Source organism: Sus scrofa, chromosome 6 (genome assembly GCF_000003025.6).
Source record: "Sus scrofa isolate TJ Tabasco breed Duroc chromosome 6, Sscrofa11.1, whole genome shotgun sequence".
Lineage (NCBI taxonomy): Eukaryota > Metazoa > Chordata > Mammalia > Artiodactyla > Suidae > Sus > Sus scrofa.
In genome coordinates this window covers 76,205,434-76,230,291 of record NC_010448.4, presented here as the reverse complement: position 1 = coordinate 76,230,291, position 24,858 = coordinate 76,205,434, and the positions used below count along the sequence as shown (strand labels likewise).

General features: G+C 53.7%; 1 protein-coding gene across 23 annotated transcripts in view; it reads right to left on the bottom strand.

Moving 5' to 3' along the window:
• Positions 982–24,858, bottom strand: part of ARHGEF10L (Rho guanine nucleotide exchange factor 10 like) — a 165,099-nt gene continuing 141,222 nt past the window's right edge. For all 23 annotated transcript variants that reach the window (XM_021095432.1, XM_021095452.1, XM_021095438.1 and 20 more), the window contains 3 exons: positions 10,488–10,662; positions 3,287–3,409; positions 982–2,052 (listed from right to left, as the gene is read on the bottom strand). In XM_021095432.1, coding sequence (XP_020951091.1) covers positions 1,514–2,052; positions 3,287–3,409; positions 10,488–10,662 — 837 coding nt within the window. In that variant the 3' untranslated portion in view covers positions 982–1,513. The remainder of the gene's footprint in view (positions 2,053–3,286; positions 3,410–10,487; positions 10,663–24,858) is intronic.

Below are 24,858 nucleotides of genomic sequence, written 5' to 3'. Positions count from 1 at the left end.
GGTGGTGGGTAGACAGACACGCAGACAGATGACAGAGAGGTGGAAGGGTGGGGAAATGGAGGAAACACTTCCCTTCTGGGCGGTGGGCTTGGGTTTTGGGTTATTTTCTGCAGGCACCTTGAGAGAGACCTAAGGATGGAGACTGAGCCAGGGTGCCCCCCAATACCCTTCCCGCCCCCACCAACCTCCCCGCCACAGCCTGGGCTCTGCTCCCATGCACTGGAACTCACCCCATGCTCCCTCAGACCAAGGACCTCATCCCCCTCGCTGCGCTGCTCTGTTGCCCATAGCAACAGCCCCAGAGAAACCCCCCCACACACATAGCAAAGCCCTTCAGTCTGCCTCCCAGGCTTGTGGGATAGGTGCCAAGGCCTCTGCCTCCACACACTTTCTTCAAAAACTATTAAGGGAGTTGCCCTTGTGGCACAGCAGGTTAAGGATCCAGCTTTGTCTCTGCAGAACCTCAGGTCACTGCTGAGGCAGGGGTTCGATCCCTGGCCTGGCACAGTGGGTTAAGGATCCACTGTTGCTACAGCTGGGGTGTAGGTCGCAGCTGTGGCTTAGATTCAATCCCTGGCCTAGGAACTTCCATATGCCATGGGTATGGCCCCCCAAAAATTATATATATATGAAGACACTCCCAAGAGCCCCTCCTTGAGCAGGAGAACTTTCTGGGGAGAGGGAAACAGTCGTATCCATGTGGTACTCAGCACTCCCCACGGGATCCTCAAGCCACACCAGAAATGTGGCTAATGAGATTGAGCAACTGAATCTGTGATTCTACTTCATTTCAATTAAGTAACAAATTAAATAGCTACGTGTGGCCAACAGTGACCGCACTGGACAGCACAGTTCCAGGGCCTGCTCTCATGGTGTCCGGCCTGGATCCTTCCCGCCGGTTCCTGAACGACCCCATCCAGTGACGGCTGCACTGTCTCTTCCTCTGTCACACCTCGCACCAAAAAACCCCTCATTCCAAGGTCTGACGTCATTCTTGCCTTTTATTCCAGCATCTCCCAGAGCTCCAATATGTACAGACTTTATTTATACACATATAATATACACCATATGTACGTATTTATATATTCACACGCCGGCCCACACGCTCGCAGACACTCACACGCATGCGCCCTTCCGGGAGGGCTGCGTGGCTGCCCATGAGCCCCGCTCGGGCCCGGACGAGAGGTGCTGGGCTTGCCAGGCAGTTGTGAGGTTTTGTGTTTTTTGCATTTAAAAAGAAAGCCACTTCCTCCAGAGTGTCCTCCCGTGCCCTAAACCCAAACCACTCCCCTAAACACTCTGAACTATTTTTTTCTTTTCCTTAAAAATGGAAGAGGTTTTCCTCTGCTCCACTCAGGTAGTTACTGGAGACCCAGGCTGGTCTGCATGGCCCCGTGCAGGCCCCTGGGAGGCGATGCCACTCAGTGCTCCCTGGGGACCCTGAACGGCTGGAAGGGCCCACAGCAGGCCGAGGGCCGGGCACGACGGCGGCCGAGTGCGGCCGGGGCGGCGGCTATAGCATCAAGGGCACCTGCCAGATGAGAAGAGCGCTGTCCGTCTCCCCACACGGGGCCGGCTTTCCGCTGCCGCCCGGGGCACTGCCAAAGTTGCGGTAGCCCTGCCCTCCGGAGATGATGGCCACTGAGCAGATTTCCTTGCGGTGAGCGTCGCGGGCACAGGGCCGGCTGCGCACCCAGATGTCGGGGTCATCGGCCATCTCGTAGATGGAGCCGTCCTCCTCGCTGTGCTCCAGGGCCGAGCCGTCCATGGGCTCCGGCTCCCGCACAGAGAGCAGCGGGCCCGGGAGGTGGGCGGTGGAGCGCAGGCGGTACTGCAGAAGGATGCCCTTCTTGCGGGTCAGCTCTCGGCCCACGTGGCTCGCGGGGATGGGCGCTGGCTCGTGAGCCTGTCCATCCAGCTTGTCCTCCTCGGCCTGTGGCCCCTCTGCCTCCTCCTGGTCACTCCGCAGGATGTCGGGAGCCAAGATGCTGGTGGCCACGGCCAGGAAGGCCACAGGCCCACAGTGACCATTGAGTGAGACCATGCCTTTCCCTGCAGGAAGTGGACAGAGAGAAGGGGCCAAAGGCCCAGAGTTTTAAGGGATGCACTCAACGGGCATTTTAGAGAACTTCCTGGTTTTGCTGTGGGGATTTTTTGGTTACTGCGATCTATGGTGGCACCTTTCCAGGAGGCCATGGGTCCAGAGGGGAAGGTCCTCCATGCTCCACGGCCACTTTCTTGAAGGAGTGGAGCAGGGAACACAGTGACTTTATAAACCACATGAGGAACCTCGGTGTGGAAGCACCTGCAGCTCCCTGCCATCCTCACGGGTCCAGGCCTTTGCCCAAGCCACGGCCCCTGCCTAGAGAGCCCTCCCCATTCACCTGACTCTACAATCAGCCTTGAAGCTCAGCTCAGCTCCTCCCCAGGGCACCTTCTTGCAGTCACCCACGGAGAGATGATCACTCCCGTCCCTGGGCCTCGCAGACTCCAGGACACCTGTTGTCATGGCACCTGCCCCCTAGGTTACAAGCTGCTTCTAACAGACTGTAAGATTTGGGGGCAGGGTCTCTGCCTAGTGCATCTATGCAACCCCAGGCCCGGGCCTGGGATAAACAAATGGACCAATGTGATAAAATGATGGAAATGGGAGATCTTGCAATTCAGCAAGGGTGTCTTCTTTGGCAGAGAGGCTGGATCCACCTGGGCCTGATCTCCTGCTGGGCTTCTTCCTCCCTCTCCACTCACTTCTGCCCTCTGGCAGCAGCTGGAAGAGGCCACTTTGTGATCACTCTCAGGGCAGGAGGTGGAAAGGGGCCCAGAGCTTTGGGGTCTTCCCTGATCCTGGACCCCAGTGCCACAGTCAGGACAGCCTTTCTTCTAATCCATGCCACACAGCTACACATGGATGCCACCCCCAGGAGCCCTTGGTCATTTCTATTTCTGGAGCCTGGAAGCCACTGTGGGGTGGGAGCAGAAGGGGCCCAGCAGAGCCTCTGCCATTAGTCAGGTGTTCCAGCCAGTCCTCAAACCTTTGGGTCAGTGTGCCTCCTGTGCCCAGGGCCGGGTTGGGGCACTGAGACTCAGAAGGAAACTGTGGGGCCAGGGTGATTCAATTCCACTGAGCCACAGTGCCACGTGCAGTGACAGAGGACATTGGAAAACAGACCCCTTGCCCCATAACAGAAGAGAGTGCAAACATCTGGGCCCAAGAGTCCTCTCCCCCACCCCCAGCCACCTGCAGTCGACTTCCCGGGCCCCGAGAGGGTAGCTCCTAGAGCCTCACCTGTGATCTTAGGGATGCCCTCCAGCCGAGGCACAGGCAGCAGGACAATGACACCCTGGTCGGTGCCCACCCAGAGCAGACCCTGGCAGATCAGGAGGCTGGTGATACACAGGTGCTTCTGGCCTGCAGGAGAGAAGCCAGAATGAACAGAACAGCCTCTTGGGAGATGGCCGTGGATGGGGGGCCCCACAAGGTGAGAAAACGGCACGGTTTGGGCTCCTGTCCTGAGACAAGCAAGAAGCCCATTGGGGCTGTGCTTAAGACGTGGGGCTCGGGACACTGACCTGGCTGGGGTCTGGCCCCTGGACGCCCCAGCCAAGTGCTTCCCCAGCCCAGCCCCAGTTTCCTCCTGTGTAAAGTGGGGCTGCCTTGAGCTGCAATGAGGGGAGGCCATAGTGCTGGCCCACGTGGGCTCTCAATGCAGTTGCTGGCTTATCTGGCACAAGGTGCAGACTAAGGGCCCCCCATGGCAGGGACACCGTGGCCAGGTGGGGGTGGTGAGCAAGGCCTGGGAAGGTGGGGGTCTGAGGGTGGAGCAGAAGGTATAAATGGGGTGCATGGGGAAGGGTCCAGGCGAGCTGGCTGTTTGTCACCACCCCTCAGTTTCCAGCCTGGGCCTGACATCTTGCCCACATGGGCCCTTCCCCCAACAAGGTCACACCACACCCTGCAGTCCCAGGACTAACAGTACAATGGGCACTCAGTCCCAGGAAGCAGCATGTTTCTTATGTCAGCCCCAACTAATTCTTTTTCTTTTCCTTTTTCTTTTTTGGCCGCCCTGTGGCACATGGAGTTCCCAGGCCAGGAATCAGTTCTGAGCCACAGTTAGGACCTGTGCCACAGCTGCATCAACGCCAGACCCTTAATCCACTGTGCCGGGCCGGGGATTGAACCTGCGTCCCATCGATCCCATCGCGCCACAGTGGGAACTCCCCAGATTAATTCCTGTTTGGCTACTCCTGGCCTGTCTCTTCCTTTTAGCAAGAACAGCCAGAGCAGGGAAGGCCGGTCCCTCTGCTCTTCACCGGGGGGAGGCTGCACAGCACGTGGCTGGGAGCAGGGCTGTGGGGCCAGGTGCTGGGTTCAAACCCTGGTTCTGCTACTTCCTGGCTACATGTCCCAGGGCCAGAAACTAAACCTCTCTGTGCCACAGCTCCCTGACTGGCAAAAGGCGACCGTGATGATACTTCACAGCCGTGTCCTGAAGATTCAACTAGCCAACGAGTGTAAATCACACAAGCCGGTGCCTGGCACATGACACACGCAGGTGGGTGCCGCCTGCTGTGTTGCTGCTGTTCTGCCGCTAACAATTCAGATCCACGGGAATGGGCGCGAGAGAGGGGCTGGAGGCCACCCCTGCCCTTCCAAAGGGCTGTCTCGCTTCTGGCCTGAGTCCTTCCGCCCGCTGCGAGCAGTTCAAAGTCATGCCAATGACATGTGCAGTGATGCTTAGAACAGGGGTTCTTCAGCTGGGCATGCATCAGCACCCCCAGAGGGCTTACAACAGAGGGGCCAACCCCGACTGCAGAGGAGCGGCGGCAGCAGGGAGATAGTGAAAAGCAACGCACTGGAGACAGAAGTGCTGACAGACGGGAGTGGGAGGGGAGAGGAGGGGCATCAGGGACAACTCCGAGGTTCTGTCCCCAGCAGCTGGGTGCGTGGCAGTGCCTCGGACCCAGCTGGGGGAGGAGCGGGCTTGGGGCGGAGGCCCAGGTTCAATACTGGATGGTGTGTGAGAGGCGCACTAGACACCCAAGTGGAGCTGTCAGCAGGCAGTGGGAGAGATGAGTCGGGCGACGTGACGCGAATGCAACAAGTCACATGCACAGTGCTGATTCCCTGTGGAAATGCAACCCGCAGTGGGAAAAAAGCCAGTCCGTCAGAGGCTGTTTCACAAGCAGTATCTGGTTGTGGGGGGCTGGGACTCCTCCCCACACCCGCGTCCGTTCAGAGTGTGTAGGCTCCCAGTCCCCAGGGCGGCCTCCAGTCCCACAGGGGGTGCTCCCGGCCCTGCTGAAATTGGAAGGTGTGGGGGGCTCGGGCTGCGCACTCCCTCCTGTCGCCGGCCTTGGTGGCTCTGCTCATGGGCTGTAATTCCTCCCTTCTTCTCTTAGCTCATTCACTGTTTGCCCCCCCAAATGTAAGCTCCCCAAGGGCAGCGGTTTACCAACTCTGGGCGGATTCCCCTGGCCCCTGGCAGACACTCAAAAAGGCCTCATGAGCTCAAGAGGACACACCAGTGGTTCCCAGTGGGGAGAGGAAAGGGAGGAGGGGCAAGATAGAAGTAGAGGATTGTTTTTTATTTTACTTTATTTTTCTGCCCGTGACTGTAGCAGGCGGAAGTTCCCGGCGCCCCCGGGAATTGAACCTGAGCTACAGCGGTGACAATGCTGGATCCTTAACTGCTAGGCCACCATGGAATGGCATGGGGTAGAGGACCAGAAGGTACAAGCTTTTGGTATAAAATAAATCTGTACTGGATTTCCCGCCACAGCGCAGCAGGTTAAGAATCCGACTGCATCGGCTCAAGTGGCTTCGGAGGTGTCAGTTTGATTCCCAGCGCAGTGGGTTAGAGGGTCTGGCGTTGCGGCAGCTGTGGTGCAGGTTGCAAGCTGTAGCTCGGATTCAATCCCTGGCCTGGGAACTTCCATATGCTGTGGATGTGGCCATAAAATTTAAATAAATAGAGAGATAGATATGTTATGAGGATATATTGTACGGCATATGGAATATAGCCAATATTTCATAATAACTATAAATGGAGTATAACCTTTAAAAATTGTGAATCACTATGCTATACACCTGAAACTTACGTAAACTTGTAAATCAACCACAATAATTTTTTTTTTTTTTCCTAAGAAATACTGGAGTTCCCGTCGTGGCGCAGTGGAAACGAATCCGACTAGGAATCATGAGATTGCGGGTTCGATCCCTGGCCTTGCTCCGTGGGTTAAAGATCTGGTGTTGCTGTGAGCTGTGGTGTAGGTCGCAGACGTGGCTCAGATCCCGTGTTGCTGTGGCTGTGGTGTAGGCCGGCAGCTGAAGCTCCAATTTGACCCCTAGCCTGGGAACTTCCATATGCCGTGGGTGTGGCCCTAAAAAGACAAAAATAAAAATAAAATAAAATAAAATAAATAAAAAATACCTGTGGGTAAATGAGTGAATGAGAGAATGATGAATGAATGAATGAAAGCGGAGACGGGAGAATACGGGCGTGGGTGCTGATGTCACGTACCAGCTGTGCAAAGCAACAAGCTGCCGTCTCTCGCTGTTCAGGAAGGAGTAACACACGTTCCTCACTTGCTTTTACGATTATTAGAAATATAATGTATATAACACACGGTGTGCATCTATGAACATACCTATATACACATACGCACGTAGAATTCCATACACACACAGTGGAGCACAGCTCTTAGCCCACAGTATACAATCAATAAATGGAGGCCATTAAGACCGTGTTTGTGATTTTTAAAAGGACCTAGACTCTTAATGTTGTAAGATCCGCTCCATCAGAGCCAGAAACCCACAAAAATAATAAAAGCCAAGAGACGGAGCAGCGGCAAATTTTTCCTCTCCTGGGCCTCACCTCCTTTCCCTGGGCCCTGACACCTTGGGACCAGCGGGAGACCGCTTCCTGAGGCCCCTGTACCCCCTCGGCCCCCACTGGACGGCGGAAAGCCGGCCAATGCAAGGAAGGCGGCGAGAAACCCAAGAGATGCCGGAATTGAGAAATGACTTCATCCGCAGACCTCGTACCAGGGCCCTTCCTCCTCCCACTCCGCCTCGAGGAAAAGAGCGAAGGCACTTCACAAACAGTCCGAGAGAAAAAAGAAAAAGTCTAATGGTGGATAAATATTTTATCACAGAGACTTAATGCAGCAGCGCTCCACTCACCCGAGCCATCTATCTGGAGATATACAACTTTAAAAAGCTCCGGCTCTCGGAGAACATTTTATTAATGACCTGTCTAGTTAAGAGGAGGGGGGAGTTTAGGTTCAAAAATGCATTAATACCAGTCGGGGCCGCGAGTGGAGGAAAGGGGTCAGGAAAAGGAAGCGTGATGAATTTTTAACAGGCCCTTTAAAAAAATCCACACTTAGAGGAGGAACAAATTTATTACTAATTAGGCAATTATTTCATTTGGTGGTGTGGGGGGAAAAAATACCAAAAAAGCCTTTTAAAAATATCTCTAATAAAGAATTTAAGAATCCTGCTCTGTTGTTCTTCCGCCGGGGCGCAGCCTGGGGCAGACTAGAAGCCTCCCTCCACGGGGCTGGCTCCTCCTGGGCTCCGGACGTGCCAGCCCCCATGCTGCTCATCAGCAAAGGTCAGGGCAGGGGAAGGAGCCACAGGGCAGTAACTCCTGGGATCTTCAGGATGCCCTGTACCAAGAACCTCAGCCTCCACTCCGCCGTGTTCAGGGCCCAGCCCCAGGGAGGTCGGACAAGTAGGGAGGTGGCCTCGGTCTGTGCTGATGTGGGGGGAGGGGCACGGACTGGGGAGCGGGGGTGATGCATGGCCGGTGGGGACCGGTGCCTAAAGGGCAAGAATGGTGGTGAAGAAAAGGATGACAGGCTGCAACAGCCCGTACGGAGACTCACTGAGCCGGGGCCTAGGGGGCGCGATCCTCAATGGCTCAGGTGAGACCCACACCTGCCCTGCAAGGTGGGGATGGAGGATGGGGGAGATTGCCCACCTCTCCGGGTCACAGAGCTGGATGGCGGCAGAGCCAGGATGCCAGCAGAGCCTCTGGCTGACTCCGGGTTCTGATCTGCCCCACAGGCTCCAACTCAGATCTCAGGCCCCTGTGGTACAGATGGGGAAACGAAGGGCCAGGAAGCGCCCGCTCAGGCTGAGAGAGAGCCGCGATTCAGGTTCTGGCTCTGGCCTCCTCGGCAGAGTGACCTGAGGCCAGTTATTTAACCTCCGGGGCCTCTGTTCAACTGTTCTGGAATCATCCTCACAAAAACAAATACCCTTTCTAATTTAAAGGGTAACTGCAAAGAACAAGTCAGTCAATGGACATGAAAACACGTTTTAAACCCACACGGAGGTCGGAGCTGTGCGGTGGGAGCTGCTGGGTTTGCACCTGCAGGCGGGTCTGTCTACAAAGCCTGCCTCTGACTGCTTCATAAACTTGATTCTTTCTCTACTCTCCTCCACCCCCACAGATTGAGAAGATGAAAAAGGCCCATAAGATTATCCATTTTTTCCATTGTTCCACTAACTTGAAATAATTTAGCTATCAGCATAAATGTGGAAATATTTCTGTGACACAGAGAAATTTCCACTATAGTTAAAATAGATTCACCTCCTATAATGGCTAAATACTAGGAGAGACAAGGAAACCAAAGCTAAAAAAGAAGGAAGGGAGGGAGGGAAGGATGGAGCAAGGAAGGACCCACAATACATGCCCCAGCCCCTAGCCCACCCCCAGGAGCAGGTCAGGAAGGCATTTATCCTCGCCCAGGTCCAGGCGAGACGTCTTCCCATGCCTCCTGGCATGTGCCCCGAGCCAGGAAGCACCTCTTGTCCCACAGAGGGACCTGAGGCTCCAGGAGGCCCAGAGACCTGCTTGAGATCCCACGGTGGCCAAGCCAGGACTCCAGCCACCCAGAAACCACCTCCTCCCCGTTACACGCTGTGGGACTGTGGACTGAGTCTGACCCCACGTGACTCCCTGTCCTGCCTCTGGTCTGCTGTGTGACCCCTTTACCCTGTGGAACAAACCTCAGTTTCTGTGTCTGTAAAATGGAGACCGTGAGAGCCTGTACGTAAAGCCCTTGGGACCCAGCTCATTATAGCGCTCGTGGCAGGACAACCGCTACTAAAAACAAAGGCGATTGCTGCTGATCTTGCCAGCACCCACCATCTCCAGTGGCCACCAGTGCAGCCTCATGGACTGGCCAGCACGGCTGGCCGGGAGGAAGCAGGAGGCAGGGTGATCCCTGGGCACCCTACATGGAGTTAGAGACCAGGCCTCTGAGATAAGACAGGGGCCCCCATGGCCTCTGAAGTGCTGGCTAATGAGCCTGCTCTCAGACCAATCTCAGAAGACAAGGGAGATCAGACCCCTCGCTCGGCATGAGGCCACCTCCAGCCTCTGCCATAGCTCGTCTGTCGAGGCCTGGTAACAGCTCCAGGCCCAGCCGGCCACCCCTGCTGTGTTTCCCTGGGGCCTTCGGCTCTCCCAGCTGCTGCACCAAGCCCAGCCTGCTGCGTTTGGACTGGGCAGAGTCTCTGCATCCTCCCAGACCAGCCCCAGGTCAGTCTGTCTGGTGGGGTGGGGGGGTGGCAAGCCCAGGCCTGCTGGCCCCGAGGGCCGCTCTAAAGCCAGCTGGCAGTAGGGGCGAGCCCCGAGCAGGTGTCTGCCCAGGCTCCCTCCAGCACAGCCCTCAGGGATCTGCGCAGCCACTAGGACAGCAGATGGTAAGGGAGATGCCTGGAGTCAAGGCCTCGGGCAGACACTGGGCGGGCGAGGTGCCAGCGAGCTCAGATCTCACTCCTCTCTTGGGTCTCATAAACAGCTCTGCAGGAGGAAGCATGGCCCCCGGGGGGAGGATGTTCCAGGCCTTGCACCTCCCTCTGCCCCCAAACCCTGACAAACCAAGAGGCAACCTAAGACTACACTGCAGCTCGCGCCAACCCCAGACCCTCAACCCACTGAGCAAGGCCAGGAATCGAACCCGCCTCCTCATGGATACTAGTCGAGTTTGTTTCCGCTGCACCACAACGGGAACTCCTGCCTTTCTAAGGAAGGAGACCCTTAGTTGGCCTTCTCTCTTTCCTTTTGCCTTATTCTGAAGATAATTTAAGGCAAAACTGGGGCTCTGGTACACCTGAGGAGTGCCAGTCCCAGGGGGGCCTGGGTTCCCACTCAGCGGGGCTTCTTAGCCACCTGGCTTGGGGGAATCCACTGAGCTCAGAGCCTGGCCGGCCGTGCGTGCAGCAGGGAGAGGGAGCACAGGATGACAGCCGGAAGGGTTTTGTAAGGACAGTCCGGGGTTCAAATCCCAAGCCTGCCACTTCCCCTCTGGGAAGCCTGGGTTTCAAGGTGGACGGAAGGCTGCCGTGAGGGTTGATGAGATGGGCTGGGCTGGCCCCCCGGCCGTGGAAGCGGCTCCAGGAAGGTCCACTCCCTCCCTCCCGCCTTCCACAGCCCCAGGACAGAGGGCCCAGGGCCCTGCAGCAGCCTCACCTGGCAGCAGGAAGGTGGTCCTGGTGGCGATGTTGATCTCCTGCAGGTGCTCCAGCGTCTCCGTGTGGAAGAGGCGGATGGAGGAGCCGGAGGAGAAGGCCATCCAGACGCCGCTGCCTGCCTTCACCATGTGGGTCACGCTCACGGCCTCGTCCTGGTGCGCCTCGAAGCTTTGCTGCGGCACAGGAGGGGGCGGTCAGTGCCAGCTGAGCCTCCGCGGGACGAGCTAACCCGGCCTCGCCAGAACCCGGGTCAGAACTGGAAGGAAACCTCAGAAGCCCAGCAGTGGTGGGCTGGTAAAGCTTTAAACAGCCAGTGGGGGGCGCCATCCTGGCTTGTGTCTGGTGGGTTCCTGTCTCCTGTGATGTAAATTCTTCTGTGGCTGATCTCAGGCTACCCAAGTGACAGCACTGACCAAGGATCGATCGAGGACAGACAAGCGCACAGCGGGCTCTAGCGTGACACTGACACGAGGGACAGAGCTGCAGAACGTCTATGGAAAAGGAGGCGGCATCTTACGTATATGATCTAAGGGGCGAAAGCACCAAGAGAGCTGTCAGGAAGGGAGGCGGGGGGTGTGAGACAAGACCTCGTCTTCGCCACAGGAAGACGACACCTAATGCCCCCAAATGGATAAATCCAGAAACAGCAGAGATGACAACTAGAGCCATGAGCAAAGCGTCCAGTAGATTAAAAACAGAACAGGTGGGGAGTTCCCTTCGTGGCTCAGCGGTTAACAAATCCAACCAGCATCCATTAGGATGTGGGTTCGATCCCTGGCCTCACTCAGTGAGTTAAGGATCCGGCGTTGCTGTGAACTGTGGTATAGGTCGCAGACACAGCTTGGATCCCGAGTGGCTGTGGTGTAAGCCAGCAGTTATAGCTCCGATCCAACCCCTAGCCTGGGAACTTCCATATGCCACGAGTGTGGCCCTAAAAAGCCAAAAAGAAAAAGAAAAAAATAAAACAAAACAAAACAAAACCCAAAAACAGAACAGGTGAAAGTATTTTCTTCCAGGAAGCAGGATTAGTAGAGATGGGGCATGGTAAAGGCCTTTCCAGATAAACCATCCGTACTATTTGATTTTTTTAATAGGTATAAGTTTAATCTTTAGAAAAAAATAAATAAATCAACTATACTTTAATAAAAAATAAATTAAAAATAAACTACCTAGTACTAATACAAAATAAAAAATTAAAAAACCTTCTTAGAGAGAGAGGTGATAACCATCAGGCTTCCCATCCACTCACTGCAGGACAGTCTAGGTTCCCTAGCTCAGCATTCTAGGCCCCCCAGTTCTGTCCCAACTCCCACCTTTCCCGGCGGGCTCCCTATACCCCAGGCCAACCAAAAGCCCAGGCCTGAAGGATGCTCAGGGGTCACCACGTGGCCACACCTCTGCCCTCACCATGTCTGCACCACCCACTGCCATGCCGTTCCCCACCACCACCCCCGCCGGAAGCAGCGTTTCAACGTCCCAACACTCAGCATCCATGAAGCCCCCAGCAGCCCTTGCTTCAGCCACTCCCTCCTGCCCCCACGTTCCAGTCCAGAGACCACCTCCTCCCCGCCGGCCCTGCTCAATTGCCTCCTGTGCTGCTCCCCGAGCTCCCAGTGTCAGACGCTGAGCCTCAGGCCCTTCCACGTGCCCCCTGCCGGGCTCAGGGCCCAGCACACAGGAAAACTTGGGCAAAGAGCGACTGGACGGATGCTGGCATTCCAGCTCCGACATGGAGTTGTTTCAGACGCTGACAACTCCAGCACCCCAGCTAGGTAGATGCCCACCACTGGGCGTGGGCGGGTAGCTCTGCTGTATCCATTCAAGGACTGCTCTCTTCATCTCTTCAAAAGCATGTTTACAGAGACTGTGTGATGAACACGGAAAAATGGGAATGTTATAGCAGTCACTGCAAAAAGAAACAAAAACGAGTTCCCACTGTGGCTCAGCGGGTTAAGAACCTTACTAGTATCCATCGGGACACTGGTTCAATCCCTGGCCTTGCTCAGTCGGTTAAGGTTAAGGATCCGGTGTTGCTGTGGCTGTGGCCTAGGCCGGCACCTGCAGCTCCAATTCAAGCCCTGGCCTGGGAATTTCCACATGCTGCAGGTGCGGCTGTAAAAAAAAAAATTAAAAAAAAAAAAGAAAGAAAAAAAGAAAAACAAAAGGCCACATCCAAAACTGGGGGAGGAAGAAGGGGCAGGAGGAGCAAACCTCATACACTGAAGATGACTCCAGAGCAGGACCTGGTGACTTTCCTTCTTTCCAGCCTCCTGGTTTTTTCCTCTTTTTTTTTTTTTTTTTTTTTTTTTTTTTGTCTTTTTGTCTTTTTGCCTTTTCTGGGGCCGCTCCCTCGGCATATGGAAGTTCCCAGGCTAGGGGCTGAATCAGAGCTGTAGCTGCCGGTCTAATCCACAGCCACAGCAACTCGGGATCCAAGCTGCGTCTGTGACCTACACCACAGCTCATGGCAACGCCGGATCCTCAACCCACTGAGCAAGGTCAGGGATCAAACCCTCAACCTCATGGTTCCTAGTCGGATTCGTTAATCACTGAGCCACGACGGGGAACTCCAAATCAGACCTGCTTTTAAATCTTATTTCCTTGATAACTGCCCAGATCTGGGCCTCGGTCTCCCCATTTGTAGGCAGAGGTTGCCATGAGGGCTACAGGGGCCTGGGTGAGGGACAGCTTAGCACAAACCCTGTTCCTAATCCAGCCTCACTCATCCCACAGATGTTCTTGAGCCCCTACTACACGCCTGGCATGGGTCGAGGTGCTGGGAAGAGAGGGATGAACAAGGCAACTAAGGGGCCCACACAGTTAAAACAAATAAAGTTCACCCCCAATAATGAGAACCGCTTCACAGAAAAAATGCTGGGAGCCATTAAGATTGGGTGGCCAGGGAACATCTCTCTAGGAGGTAACATTTGTCAGAGACATTAAACACGTGAGGGACTCAGCTCTGGGATATGGGCTGGGGGAGTGGGAGAGTGATCCAGGCAAAGGGCACCGCAAGTGCAAAGGCCCTGGGGCAGGAATGAACACACCACGTTTGAGAAACAGAAAGAAGGTCAGTGTAGGGAACACAGTAGCAAGACAGAGAGGGAGGGGCAGCCAGGGGCCAGGTCACACCAGGCAGCCCTGATGTCCAGGGTGAAGAGTTTATATTGCATTCAAGTGTGGGAGGGGGCTGAGCCAGTAAGTGACAAGTTCAGGGTGACATTATTGTTTGTTTGTTGCCTTTTTTTTTTTTTTGGTGCTTTTGGGGGGTATTTTTTGGTAAGTTTTATTGAAATATAGCTGATTTACAACGTTGTGATCATTTCTGCTGTACAACAAAGTGATTCAGCTACACGTATACGCATAGCCATTTTTTTTCAGATTCATTGCCCATGCAGATCATCACAGAATATTGGGTGGAGTTCCCTATGCTATAGTTTACTTATTGGTTTACCTTCGAAAGCAGTTCAGTTCGAGAACTGAGTGGCAGCAAGCTGGAATTCTGGGCCTCGTGTGGGCTTAGCAAGTGAGAAATGGCAATAAAGGGACTCATTTCTTTTGCAAGAGTCACCCCAGCCCCAGCCTCTGCCCCAACTCCATCCTGGTTCAAATCACCGGAGGTCCCCCGGAGATAAAGCTGGGGGCAGAGAGTACTCCATGGGGAGCGAGAGGGAGCCAAGCCCGTGAATTCAGTTCTCTTTCCTGGTCAGAATGTGGGCCAAGACTATAAGATGGGCAATGAAATGGCTTTTTCTGAGCCAGTCCCTGATGGCTGAGCTCTGTGGCCCTGGTGAGGTGCTGTGGGGGGCGGTGCGGGGGCACAAGGAAGTGGAGGGTCCCAGAGGAGGAGCGCCGGGCTGCTCTCAGGAGGCAGGGTCCCACCAGGCAGCTTACTGGGGGTCCTGAAACAGGCTGAGCACTCGGAGGGAGGGCAGGGAGCCATCCCCTCCCCCAGATTGGGGGCTCAGAGGGGGGCCTCCAATGGGGTTGTCTCTGTGTCCCTTTCCTGAGCACCCACCCCTGTCCCAGCGAAGGCCTGGGCGCCCCTGGGACATGGTGGGAGGCCGGGCCTCCGCACAGCCTCCGCAAAGCCAGGCTGGGTCTGTGCAGTGCAGGGTGAGGGCTGGAAGGTCCCCATCTCTGGCCTGTCACTTCCCAGTCTGTGCCCACAGGCAGTGCTGGCCTATAGATCTTATCTTTTCTTTTCCTTCCTTCCTCCCTCCCTCTTTCTTTTTCTTTTTCTTTTTTTTTTTTTTTTTTTTTTTTTTTTGTCTTTTTAGGGCCACCCCCAGCAGCATATAGAGGTTCCCAGGCTAGGGGTCAAATCAAAGCTGTAGCCGCCGGTCTACACCAGAGCCACAGCCACGTGGGATCCAAGCAGCCTCTGCGACCTACACTACAGCTCATGGCAACACCAGATCCTTAACCCACTGAGCAAGGCCGGGGATCGAATCCGCAACCTCATGGTTCCTAGTCGGATTTGTTTCTGCTGCGCCACGACGGAACTCCTGAAGGTCTTTTCTTGAGAGAAGCTCTCCTTCAAGGAAAGAGACCCTTGGGGGGGATGACCTTCCCTACCAGCCTGTCCCCAGCTCTCCCGAAGGCCCAGACCCAGGCAGAGCACGAGGTTCAAACAGGACACGGCCCGAGGGGTCTTGCTGGGAAGCCCAGCCAAGGAACCACAAACCCAATCACACAGAAGCCATGGAGCCCGGACCTCACGTCCCATGTGCCACCGCCAAGCAGAGGGCAAAAGAGCTGGGGCACCTGGCAGGCTCTGGCTGCAGACTTTTCCAAAAACCAGCACACGTGTACTTGCACATGACCGTGCACACGCATGCGCACACACACACACACACACACCCCAACAGCAAGGCATGTGCATGCTCATACGTGTGCAGCAAGACTCCTGTTCTCTCCGGAGGGAAGGTCAGAAGCATTTCGTGCCTCCGAAAAAGCCAAACCGTACTACCCCCGAGAGGCCTGGGCCGGTGGAAAGCTGCACCTGAAATCTGCAGCCAATGCGCCCTGCTGTCAGAATCTAATTAAAAGAGAAGTCGGCAGCGGAAATCCAGGCTCATTTCTCCAGAGGCAGAACACGTCTGTCTCCAGGCCCAAAAGGCTTTACCCAAGGCCTGTGCAAACCTGCCAAGTCCAATGGCAAGGCAGGTGGGGGAGATGGCAGGCAGAGGTATGAAAATGGCAGTGCCAGCCCCGCCCTCCCCTCCCATGCCGGGAGCCTGCTGGGGAAGCTGGGTCTGGGATGCCTAGCAGGGCCTCGTGGGCAGGCACAGCAGGGGCAGGTGGCGCCTGGCATCGTGGGTCCCCTAGGGGGGCCGAGGGAGCAGGAGGCGATGACTACCACCCCTTGTTGCCGCTGTGCTTGGCGAGAACAAGCATGTACCTCATTTTGCTTTCCAAATGCGGGGCGGTGGGGAAGCCCAGAGAGGAGCTCAGAATTCATGGCCAGGGAGGCTGTCTGCTCATCAAGCTCTGCTCTTCTCCCAACTAGGCCTGGGTGAAACGCCGCCCCGCATGCACCCCAATTCCAGGCTGTGGCTCCCCAGTCTCTCCTCTGGACCCCTCCTCTAACCCCTGGCCAATGGGCGGCTCAGGAGTGGGGAGTCACCTTATTATCTAAGAGGTCTCTATGCCCTGGTCCCTGAAGCAGGCCCCCTGCCCACCTCAGTCGTGCCCCTCCTCTGGGCCCCGGAGGTCCTGGTGCTTCCTGCCTGCTTGGCCCCTACACTCCAGGCTTCTCACTGGCTGTTTAGCCTGCCCCGGGAATTGCTCTGCTAGGATGATATTCTGGGCCTGAGGTCTGCACACAATGGCCCTCAAGCTACGTGGGCCTGCCACCTGTTTGGATGAATCTAGTTTTATTGGAACATGGTCACAGCCATGGACAAAGGAATCCATTCAAGTAAGTTGGGAGCTCAGCACTCTGACTACACACTCTTGGTCCTTGTTTAAGAACAAAAAGATCCACAAAGGAACTCTTTCTTTCTTTCTTTTTGATATTTCTTTTCTTGGCCGCACCTGCAGCATGCAAGTCCCAGGGCCAGGTATCAAACCCACACCATGGCAGCGACCTGAGCTACAGCAGTGATAATGCCAGATCCTTGGACCACTGAGCCACTAGGGAACTCCCCCACAAAGAAATTCTAAGCTTTACTAAGTAGGCTTGGTGGTGGTGATGGAACAGGCACAGCGATTCTGAAGCTGCCTGGTGGGACTGAAGTACCTGATGTCTTATAGGGACCCAGGATTAACAGCAAGAATCAAGTGCAGAATGAGAGCTCAGGGTAGCTCTGACACCTTGGATTTGAATTAGAGGCCTTCGTATGAACTTAAGATTTGTTTTTTGTAATGGCTTTGTCTAAAGCAATGACACCCCAGCGGCAGTGACCACACCACTTTTGATTTCTAAATCCATCCCCCTGAAAGGGAACCAGCCAGAGCATCCTGGATAAATGGTTGATTAGGGCAGAAGTACCAGATGAGCCTGGGACTTCTCCAGAGGCAGAAAAGCAAGGAAGTTCACAATGAGGAAGTACCCCAAAGGACCCAGGTGTTGGCAAAAAGAAGCTCCTTTGGCCAAATCTGAGACAATGTGAGCATCAAAATAATGATGATCCCAGATTACAGCACACTGGATTTTTAAAAATAATCTTTTTTTTTTTTTTTTTTTTGTCATCTCACGGCCACACCCATGACATATGGAAGTTCCAGGGCTAAGGGTTGAACTGGAGCTGCAATTGCCTGCCTATGCTACAGCAATGCCAGATCCGAGCCATGTCTTTGACCTACACTGCTGCTTACAGCAACACCGGATCCTTACCCCACTGAACAAGGCCAGACATCTAACCCGAGTCCTCATGGATACTAGTCCTCATGGGTTCATTATTACTTGAGCCACAATGAGAACTCTAAAAATAATCTATTATCCTATACTCTCAGACTAGAAAAATTAATATTGTCAAAATGGCCATACTCCCCAAAGCAAACTACACAGTTAATATGACCCCTATCAAATTACCCATGAAATTTTTCATAGAAATACAACATATAATCCTAAAATTTATATGGAACCATAAAAGACCCAGAATTGCCAAAGCAGTCCTGAGGAAAAAGAACAGGCAGAAGGGATAACCCTCCCAAACTGAAGAAAGTACTACAAAGGTACAGAGTCAAAACAGCATGGAACTGGCACAAAAACAGACATATGGATCAGTGGAACAGAATAGAGAGCCCAGAAATAAACCTACACACGTAAGGTCAATTCATTTTTTTGTTTTGGTTTGTTTTGCTTTGCTTTGCTTTTTAGGGCCACACTCATGGCATATGGAAGTTCCAAGGCTAGGGGTCAAATAGGAGCTATAGCTGCTGGCCTACACCACAGCCACAGCAATGCAGGATCCGAGCCACATCTGTAACCTACACCACAGCTCACGGCGATGCCAGATCCCTGACCAACTGAGCAAGGCCAGGGATCAAACTCGCATCCTCCTGGATACTAGTTGGATTCGTTTCTGTTGCACCACAACGGGAACTTCCCAATTAATCATTGGCAAAAGGAGGCAGGAATACATAATGGGAAAAAGTCTTTTCAGCAAGTGGTTATTGGAAAAGTAGGACAGCCACATGTACATCAATGAAGTTAGAACATGCACAAAAATAAGCTCAAAAGGGCTTCAAGACTTATACATAAGATATGACACCATAAAACTCCTAGAGGAAATCACAGGCAAAACATTCTCTGACACAAACTGTAGCAACGTTTTCTTAGGTCAGTCTTCCAAAGCAATGGAAATAAAAACAAAAATAAACAAATGAGACCTAATCAACATACAAGCTGTCATGCAGCAAAGGAAACCATAAACAGAACGAAAAGACAACCTACAGAATGGGAGAAAATACTTGCAAACAATGAGACCAACAAGGGCTTAATCTCCAAAATATACAAACAGCTCATACAACTCAATAACAACAAAACAAACAACCCATCACAAAACGGGCAGAAGAAAGACCTAAAAAAGACATTTCTCCAAAGAAATACTAACAGCTAATAGGCACATGAAAAAATCCTCAGCATTACTAATTACCAGGGAAATGCAAATCAAAACTACAATGAGGTTCAACCTCACACTGGTCAGAATGGCCATCATTAAAGAATCTACCAATAGCAAATGCTGGAGAGGGTGTGGAGGAAGGGGAACCCTCCTACACTGCTGGAGGCAACGTAAGTTGGTGCGGCCACTATGGAAAACAGCATGGAGGTTCCTCATAAGGCTAAAAAGAAAGTTGCCATCTGATCCAGCAATCCCACTCCAGACATATATCCAGACAAAACTATAATTCAAAAAGATAACACGCATCCTTATGTTCATAGCAGAACTATTCACAATAGCCAAGACACGGAAACGACCTAAATGTCCACTGACAGATGAATGGACAGAGAAGATGTGGCACATACATACAATGGACTACTACTCGGCCATAAAAAGGAATGAAATAATGCCATGTGCAGAAACATGGATGGACCTAGAGTTTATCATACTAAGTGAAGTCAGAAAGAGAAAAACGAAAACCATATATTACTTAAATGTAGAATCTAAATATGACACAAAAGAACTTATTTACAAAATAGAAAGTGACTCACAGACACAGAAGACAAACTTTTGGTTACCAAATGGGAATGGGGGAGGATAAATTAGGAGTTTGAGATTAACACATACAAACTGCTATGTATAAAATAAACAAGGTCCTACTGCATCAAGCACAGAGAACTATATGCAAAATCCTGTGATAAACCTTAAATGGAAAAGAATATTTTAAAAAAGAATGTGTTGGAGTTCCCATTATGGCGCAGGGGAAACAAATCCAACTAGCAACCATGAGGTTACGGGTTCGATCCCTGGCCTCGCTCAGTGGGTTCAGGATCTGGTGTTGCCGTGAGCTGTGGTGTAGGTCGCAGATGCAGCTCAGATCCTGCCTTGCTGTGACTGTGGGTAGGTCAGCAGTTGTAGCTCCGGTCGGACCCCTGGCCTGGGAACCTCCATACGCCGCGCATGCGGCCCTAAAGAGCGAAAAATAAATAAATAAATAAAAATAAAAATAAAAAAGAATGTGTATATATATGTGCGTGTATCTGTGTGCACACGCACATGTGTGTGTATAATTGATTCACTGCTGTACAGCAGAAATAAACATTGCATTGTAAATCAACTTACTTCAATAAAAAGTAAACTAAAAATAATCTATGAATTTGCAGCGGTACCAAAGGAAGGGGATGAAGTTGGGGAGGGGAGAAGACTCCTCTTTAAATAAAGTTCACAGTGAAAAATCCGCTGAGGAACAGGATATTCACCCATTCTCCCAGAATCACCCGCGGCGCTTACACAGGGAAATTGGTACCTGGGGACACGGGGCAGACCCCACTTTAATAGAGTGATCAAAATGGGACCCACCTGTATTTCCCGCCTCCCCAGGGATGCAATGGGAAGGCACAGCTTCCCCATGCAGACGCTGGCCAAACACCTGATTCTCCTCAGGAGAAAACAATGGGTCAATTCCAGTTTGTGGGACCTTCTAGAAGACACCGGCTCGGCCTTCTCAAAAAAAGTCAATATGACGGAAACCAAAAAAAGGGGGACAGGAGAGGAATTGTTCTAGATTAGAAGGAGACCAAAGGAACACGACAATCAAACGTAACACGTGATCCCAGTGGATGCTGGGGGTGGCCAAGGGAGAGCAGCTGTGAAAGACATGTGGGGACACCTGGGAAATGAGCGTATGGATGTATATGGATGTTAAAGTCCCGGGCACGGTGATGCTGTTGAAGCTACGTACACAAGAGGCCCTGGCTAGCATTTAGGTGTGAAGGGGAATGATGTCTGCAACTGGCTTGTAAATGATTTAGCCCCAAAAAGGGTGTGGGTGTGTGGGTGTGTGGGTGTGTGGGTATGTGGGTGTGGGTGGGTGTGTGTGTATGTGTAATATGGGGGGGTTAGTAAAATGTTAATGGTTGGTTTACTAGGTGAAGTATACTTGTGAGTTCATTGCCTATTCTTTCAATTTTCCTCTAGTTTGAAATTTTTTTTTTTTTTTTTTTGTCTTTTTGCCCTTTCTAGGGCCCCACCTGTGGCATATGGAGGTTCCCAGGCTACGGGTCAAATCGGAGCTGTAGCCGCCGGCCTACACCTCAGCCACAGCAACACCAGATCCGAGCCGCGTCTGCAACCTACACCACAGTTCATGGCAACACCAGATCCTTAACCCACTGAGCACGGCCAGGGATCGAACCCGCAACCTCATGGTTCCTAGTCGGATTCATTAACCACTGCACCACAACAGGAACTCCTAGTTTGAAATATTTTAAATAAAAAAGTTGGGGAAGAAAGGTAAAGTTATTTACATTTTAAAAAATTAAAAGGCTGGCAGCTGGAGGCGGGGCCCAGGCCTGACTCTCGGCTCTCAGCTCATCTGGCGGGGTAACTGGGCCTCCTCCCTTGTCTGTCAATGGGGACAGAAGGAGAAGCTGCCTGCGGGGTGCAGGGAGGATCACAGGACAGGCTGGTGCACCGAGAGGGCCCACATACACTGGCTGAGGTCAGGAGCTGGTCAGGGGAGCAGGGGTGGGCCCAAGGGTCCGGCCGCTGCCACGAGCCCTGTCCCCTTGGCCCTCTCCCTGCAGCCTCATAGCAGCCCCACTGCAAACATCTGCTCAGAGAGTTTCAGGTGAGTGATCCTGCCCCAAAGAGTGCTGACACAGCTCAACCTCCAGGCCTACAATATTTATGTGCCTCCAGGTGACACTTCTGTGCCTGGTTTCCATAAATTCCTAGGGTGAGCAGCTCAACGCTCAAAGTCATTAGAGCTGAGATGACGCCAAGGAGCCGTGAAGGGGTATGGGGACTCACGGGGACTGGGAGCTGCGGAAGAAACAGGCTGGCAGAGCTACTGCTGGCTGGGCGCCTACTATGTGCCAGGCCTTGCCCACACCACCTCGGTATTTCCTCTTCCAGGAGGAAAAAGCAAAAGAGCCCAGAAGGGGAGATGATGAGGCCCGATGACTGGCCTGCCAGGTGGACTCCAAGCTGCTGGCTCGCCCCGCCACTCTCAAGCCAGGCGTCCCAGCAGGATGTGGGCGTGAAGGGCCCCTGCCCCACACTCTCTGCTTGGTCACCATGACCAGCTGGCCTGGTCATGGACCCAGAGATCATAGGACCCACGGAGCACTCGCCAGCACATCGCCAACTCTGCCTTCGCTTTGGGGCCCCACAACCTGGGATGGAGGCACCACCCTTCCAGCCCCACCTAACAGGCAGGACACCGAAGCTTTGAGAAAGCAGTGTGGGGTCACTCCGCCAGCCAGGGGATGGCGGGGACTGGGATGCAGAGGTCATCACTGGCCAGGCAGAGATGGTCTTTCAAAGACAATTAAGACAATGAATGCATAGCTCCCTTCCCTTATCTGTCTTTTTTTTTTTTTTTTTTGGGTCATTTTCTTTCAAATCTAAAATTTATTTTTTTCTTTTCATTGTATTTTATTTTATTCTATTTTAATTATTCAATGAATTTTATTACATTTATAGTTGTACAACAACTCCCCAAGACCAACAGCCAGTCCCGAACTTGTCTGCAAAAAGCCAGTTTGGTATTGATTGTGCAAAATCTGGTACCTTTGGTGCATTTTTCTAGAAAGACGATTAATTGTTTTTGCCACCATCTCAAAAAAGTCTATAAACCACTCTAGGCCCCGCTAAGTTACAAATTCCTGCACTAAAGCTGATTTATCACTAAGAACATAAGAAGGTTGGTACAGACCCTCCCACACGCCTTGTCTCCCCAACCACATCCGAGTGAGGCCCACAGAGAGGGTCACTGTGGGGATCCTGCTGTCGTCATACCCACATTTTGCCTTTAAAAGCAAAACTAAACTGAAACCCACTGTGCATCTTCTGGCTACTCTGGAGGAAATGAAATAAAAAGCATCTCAAGCGTGGGCTTCTGACACTCTCCTCATTAAGACCATTTAATTTCCTTTTGTTTTATTCAATTACGCAAGCCGGCGGGGGCAGCGCAGACACCTGGGGGGGGAGCCAGCTGCCGGCCACCTGGGGCCACCAAGCACCTTTGCTGCGAGTCTGCTCCAGCTCTGCCTTGCATTAGTAAGTGCCCGGCTGAGCCGGGGTCTGCCTGGCATCTGTCCCCGCCCAGCCATCACAGGGACCCTGGGGAAAACCAAGCATCACACAGGGGACGTGCCAACCTCGGCTGCACTCAGCTCAGCTCAGCTCAACTCACAGAGTCCCTGCAACCCCTCAGAGGTGGGACCACTGAGCCTGTGGTCAGATGAGGAAACGGAGATTCGGAAGGGGAGTGACCTGTCCTGGAAGCTGTGGGGTCCAGCCCAGGTGCCTAGCTCACCTTCTGGGTGACATCCCTGTGGCCCGAGGTTCTCGTCACCTGTTTCCTGCTTGCGAGAGATACTGAGGGCTATGGGCTCAGGAGCACATCAGGGTCCAGGTCCCAGCCCTGCCAATTTCTGCCTCACTTTCCTCAAGTTTACAGGGGCAGGGGGTGGTGGTGACAAGGTGACATGTAAGGCCGCTGTAAAGGTTACATGGGTCATTGCTCACAAGGAGCTTGGACCAGCGTCTAAGTCTTGATAAGCATTAACTCACCAGGGGTGCGGGGGGTCTCTGTCAACCCCATGACCCCCTTGCCACACCCACAGCAGAGGAGCAGGCCCATGACGGTGGGGGCCGCTGCTTGAGCCCCGGGCCTGGCACAGGGTCTGCAGCCCAGCCAGGGCCGCCCCCTGAGCTGGGGGGTAGGGGTTGGGGGGGGGTTGAAAGAGCTAGGGACGAGGCAGCCTCAGGTGGGAGGGGGAACTTTGTTCTGGAAAGATCCTCCAGAGGCCAAACCTCAGAAAACGTTTCCAGTGCCCGCTGTGATGGCTCTGCTTTGCTTCCCAGCTCCGAGGGGCAGATGGCATTGCACCTGCACACCATGCCTGAGGGAGCTTGAGGGGTGCAACTCCAGGCCCTTCAGCCAGCCCTCTGAGGCCCTCATCCCTTCACGCCCATGGCACCTGTTTCACCAGAGGGGGACCTCCCACCCTGTGACAGCCGGTCTCCCAGTTTCCCCTGGGCTCAGCAGCAGAGGTGAGCAAGCTCAGTCAAGCCATCTTCCCTGCCCGCCTGCTCAGGGAAGAAGCGAGGGGCACCAGGAAGGGCCACTCTCAGACCAGGCACAGACCCACACCCAGGACTGCCAGGAGCTGCAGCAGCCACGAGAAAGTCAGGATCAATCGCGACCGAGAACAAAGCTGGGACCCGTCCAGCGGGGCTGGGAGCTGGGGAGGAGGGGTTGATTACCGAGCTTGACCCAGAACCTGGGGTCCCAGCCGGACACTGTCAACACTCTCAGGCCACAGTCAAGGACGTATATGATGTTACTATAATCGACCCCTTTCCCGCTCTCTCACCTGCAGACACACCTGTGCACACACACACATGTTCACGAGCACAGGCTGGGACACTGGAGTCAGAAGTACCCTGAGATCCGGGCTCCCCCACCTACTGGGGGGTCCCTGTGATCCTGAGCAGGTCCTGTAGTCACCGTAAAACATCAGCTGGCCCCTGCTCCCCTGTGCTGACTCCTCACCAGGCAGAAGCCTGGGAGCATCAAGCTGCTTGGTCCTGAGGGAGGTTCTATAATTATCCCCATTTTATATGTGGGGAAACTGAGGCAATCAGTGGTGGAGCCAGTGGCGCAAGCCAGCCAGCTCCCAAGCCTGCTCTGGCCACCATCGGAACCCCCTCAGACCACGGCAGGGGCAGCCTGGAGTGCGTCCCAGGGTTCCCACCAGGCAGACCTGCCCCCGCCCAGCAGCCTGGATGGCAATGCCATCACATAAGCAGCTGAGTGCACGCCTGGCGCCAGGCACTGGCCTACCTCCCCCCATGTGGCCCTCTGCTCACATGCCCTGCCTCCGTGTATTATGGCCCAGCCAGGGCCTGGCATTCTGTGGGTGGGCCCCAGGCTTTAGGTGTCTTTGCCAAACCCCAGGGGAATGGACAGCTGCCCCTGTGGTGTCCGTCCCCCGTCCCCCAATCCTGCAGCAGGGCTCGGAGGGGAGAGTAACATGGGGTGGGGGAGGGTGGACTCTGACAGCCGGACATGCAAGGGACAGGGGCCCACAAGGCAGAGGACTGCTACGCGCTGCCACCGTCTGCACCCCCTCACCTCCAGGCCCCGTCCGTTCTCTCCTCATCACCTCCTCCCCTGCCTGCTCTCTGCTGGCTCCCCTGTCTCCTCCATGGATTCACAGAACCCCTTCCCTGAGCCACCAGCTTCAG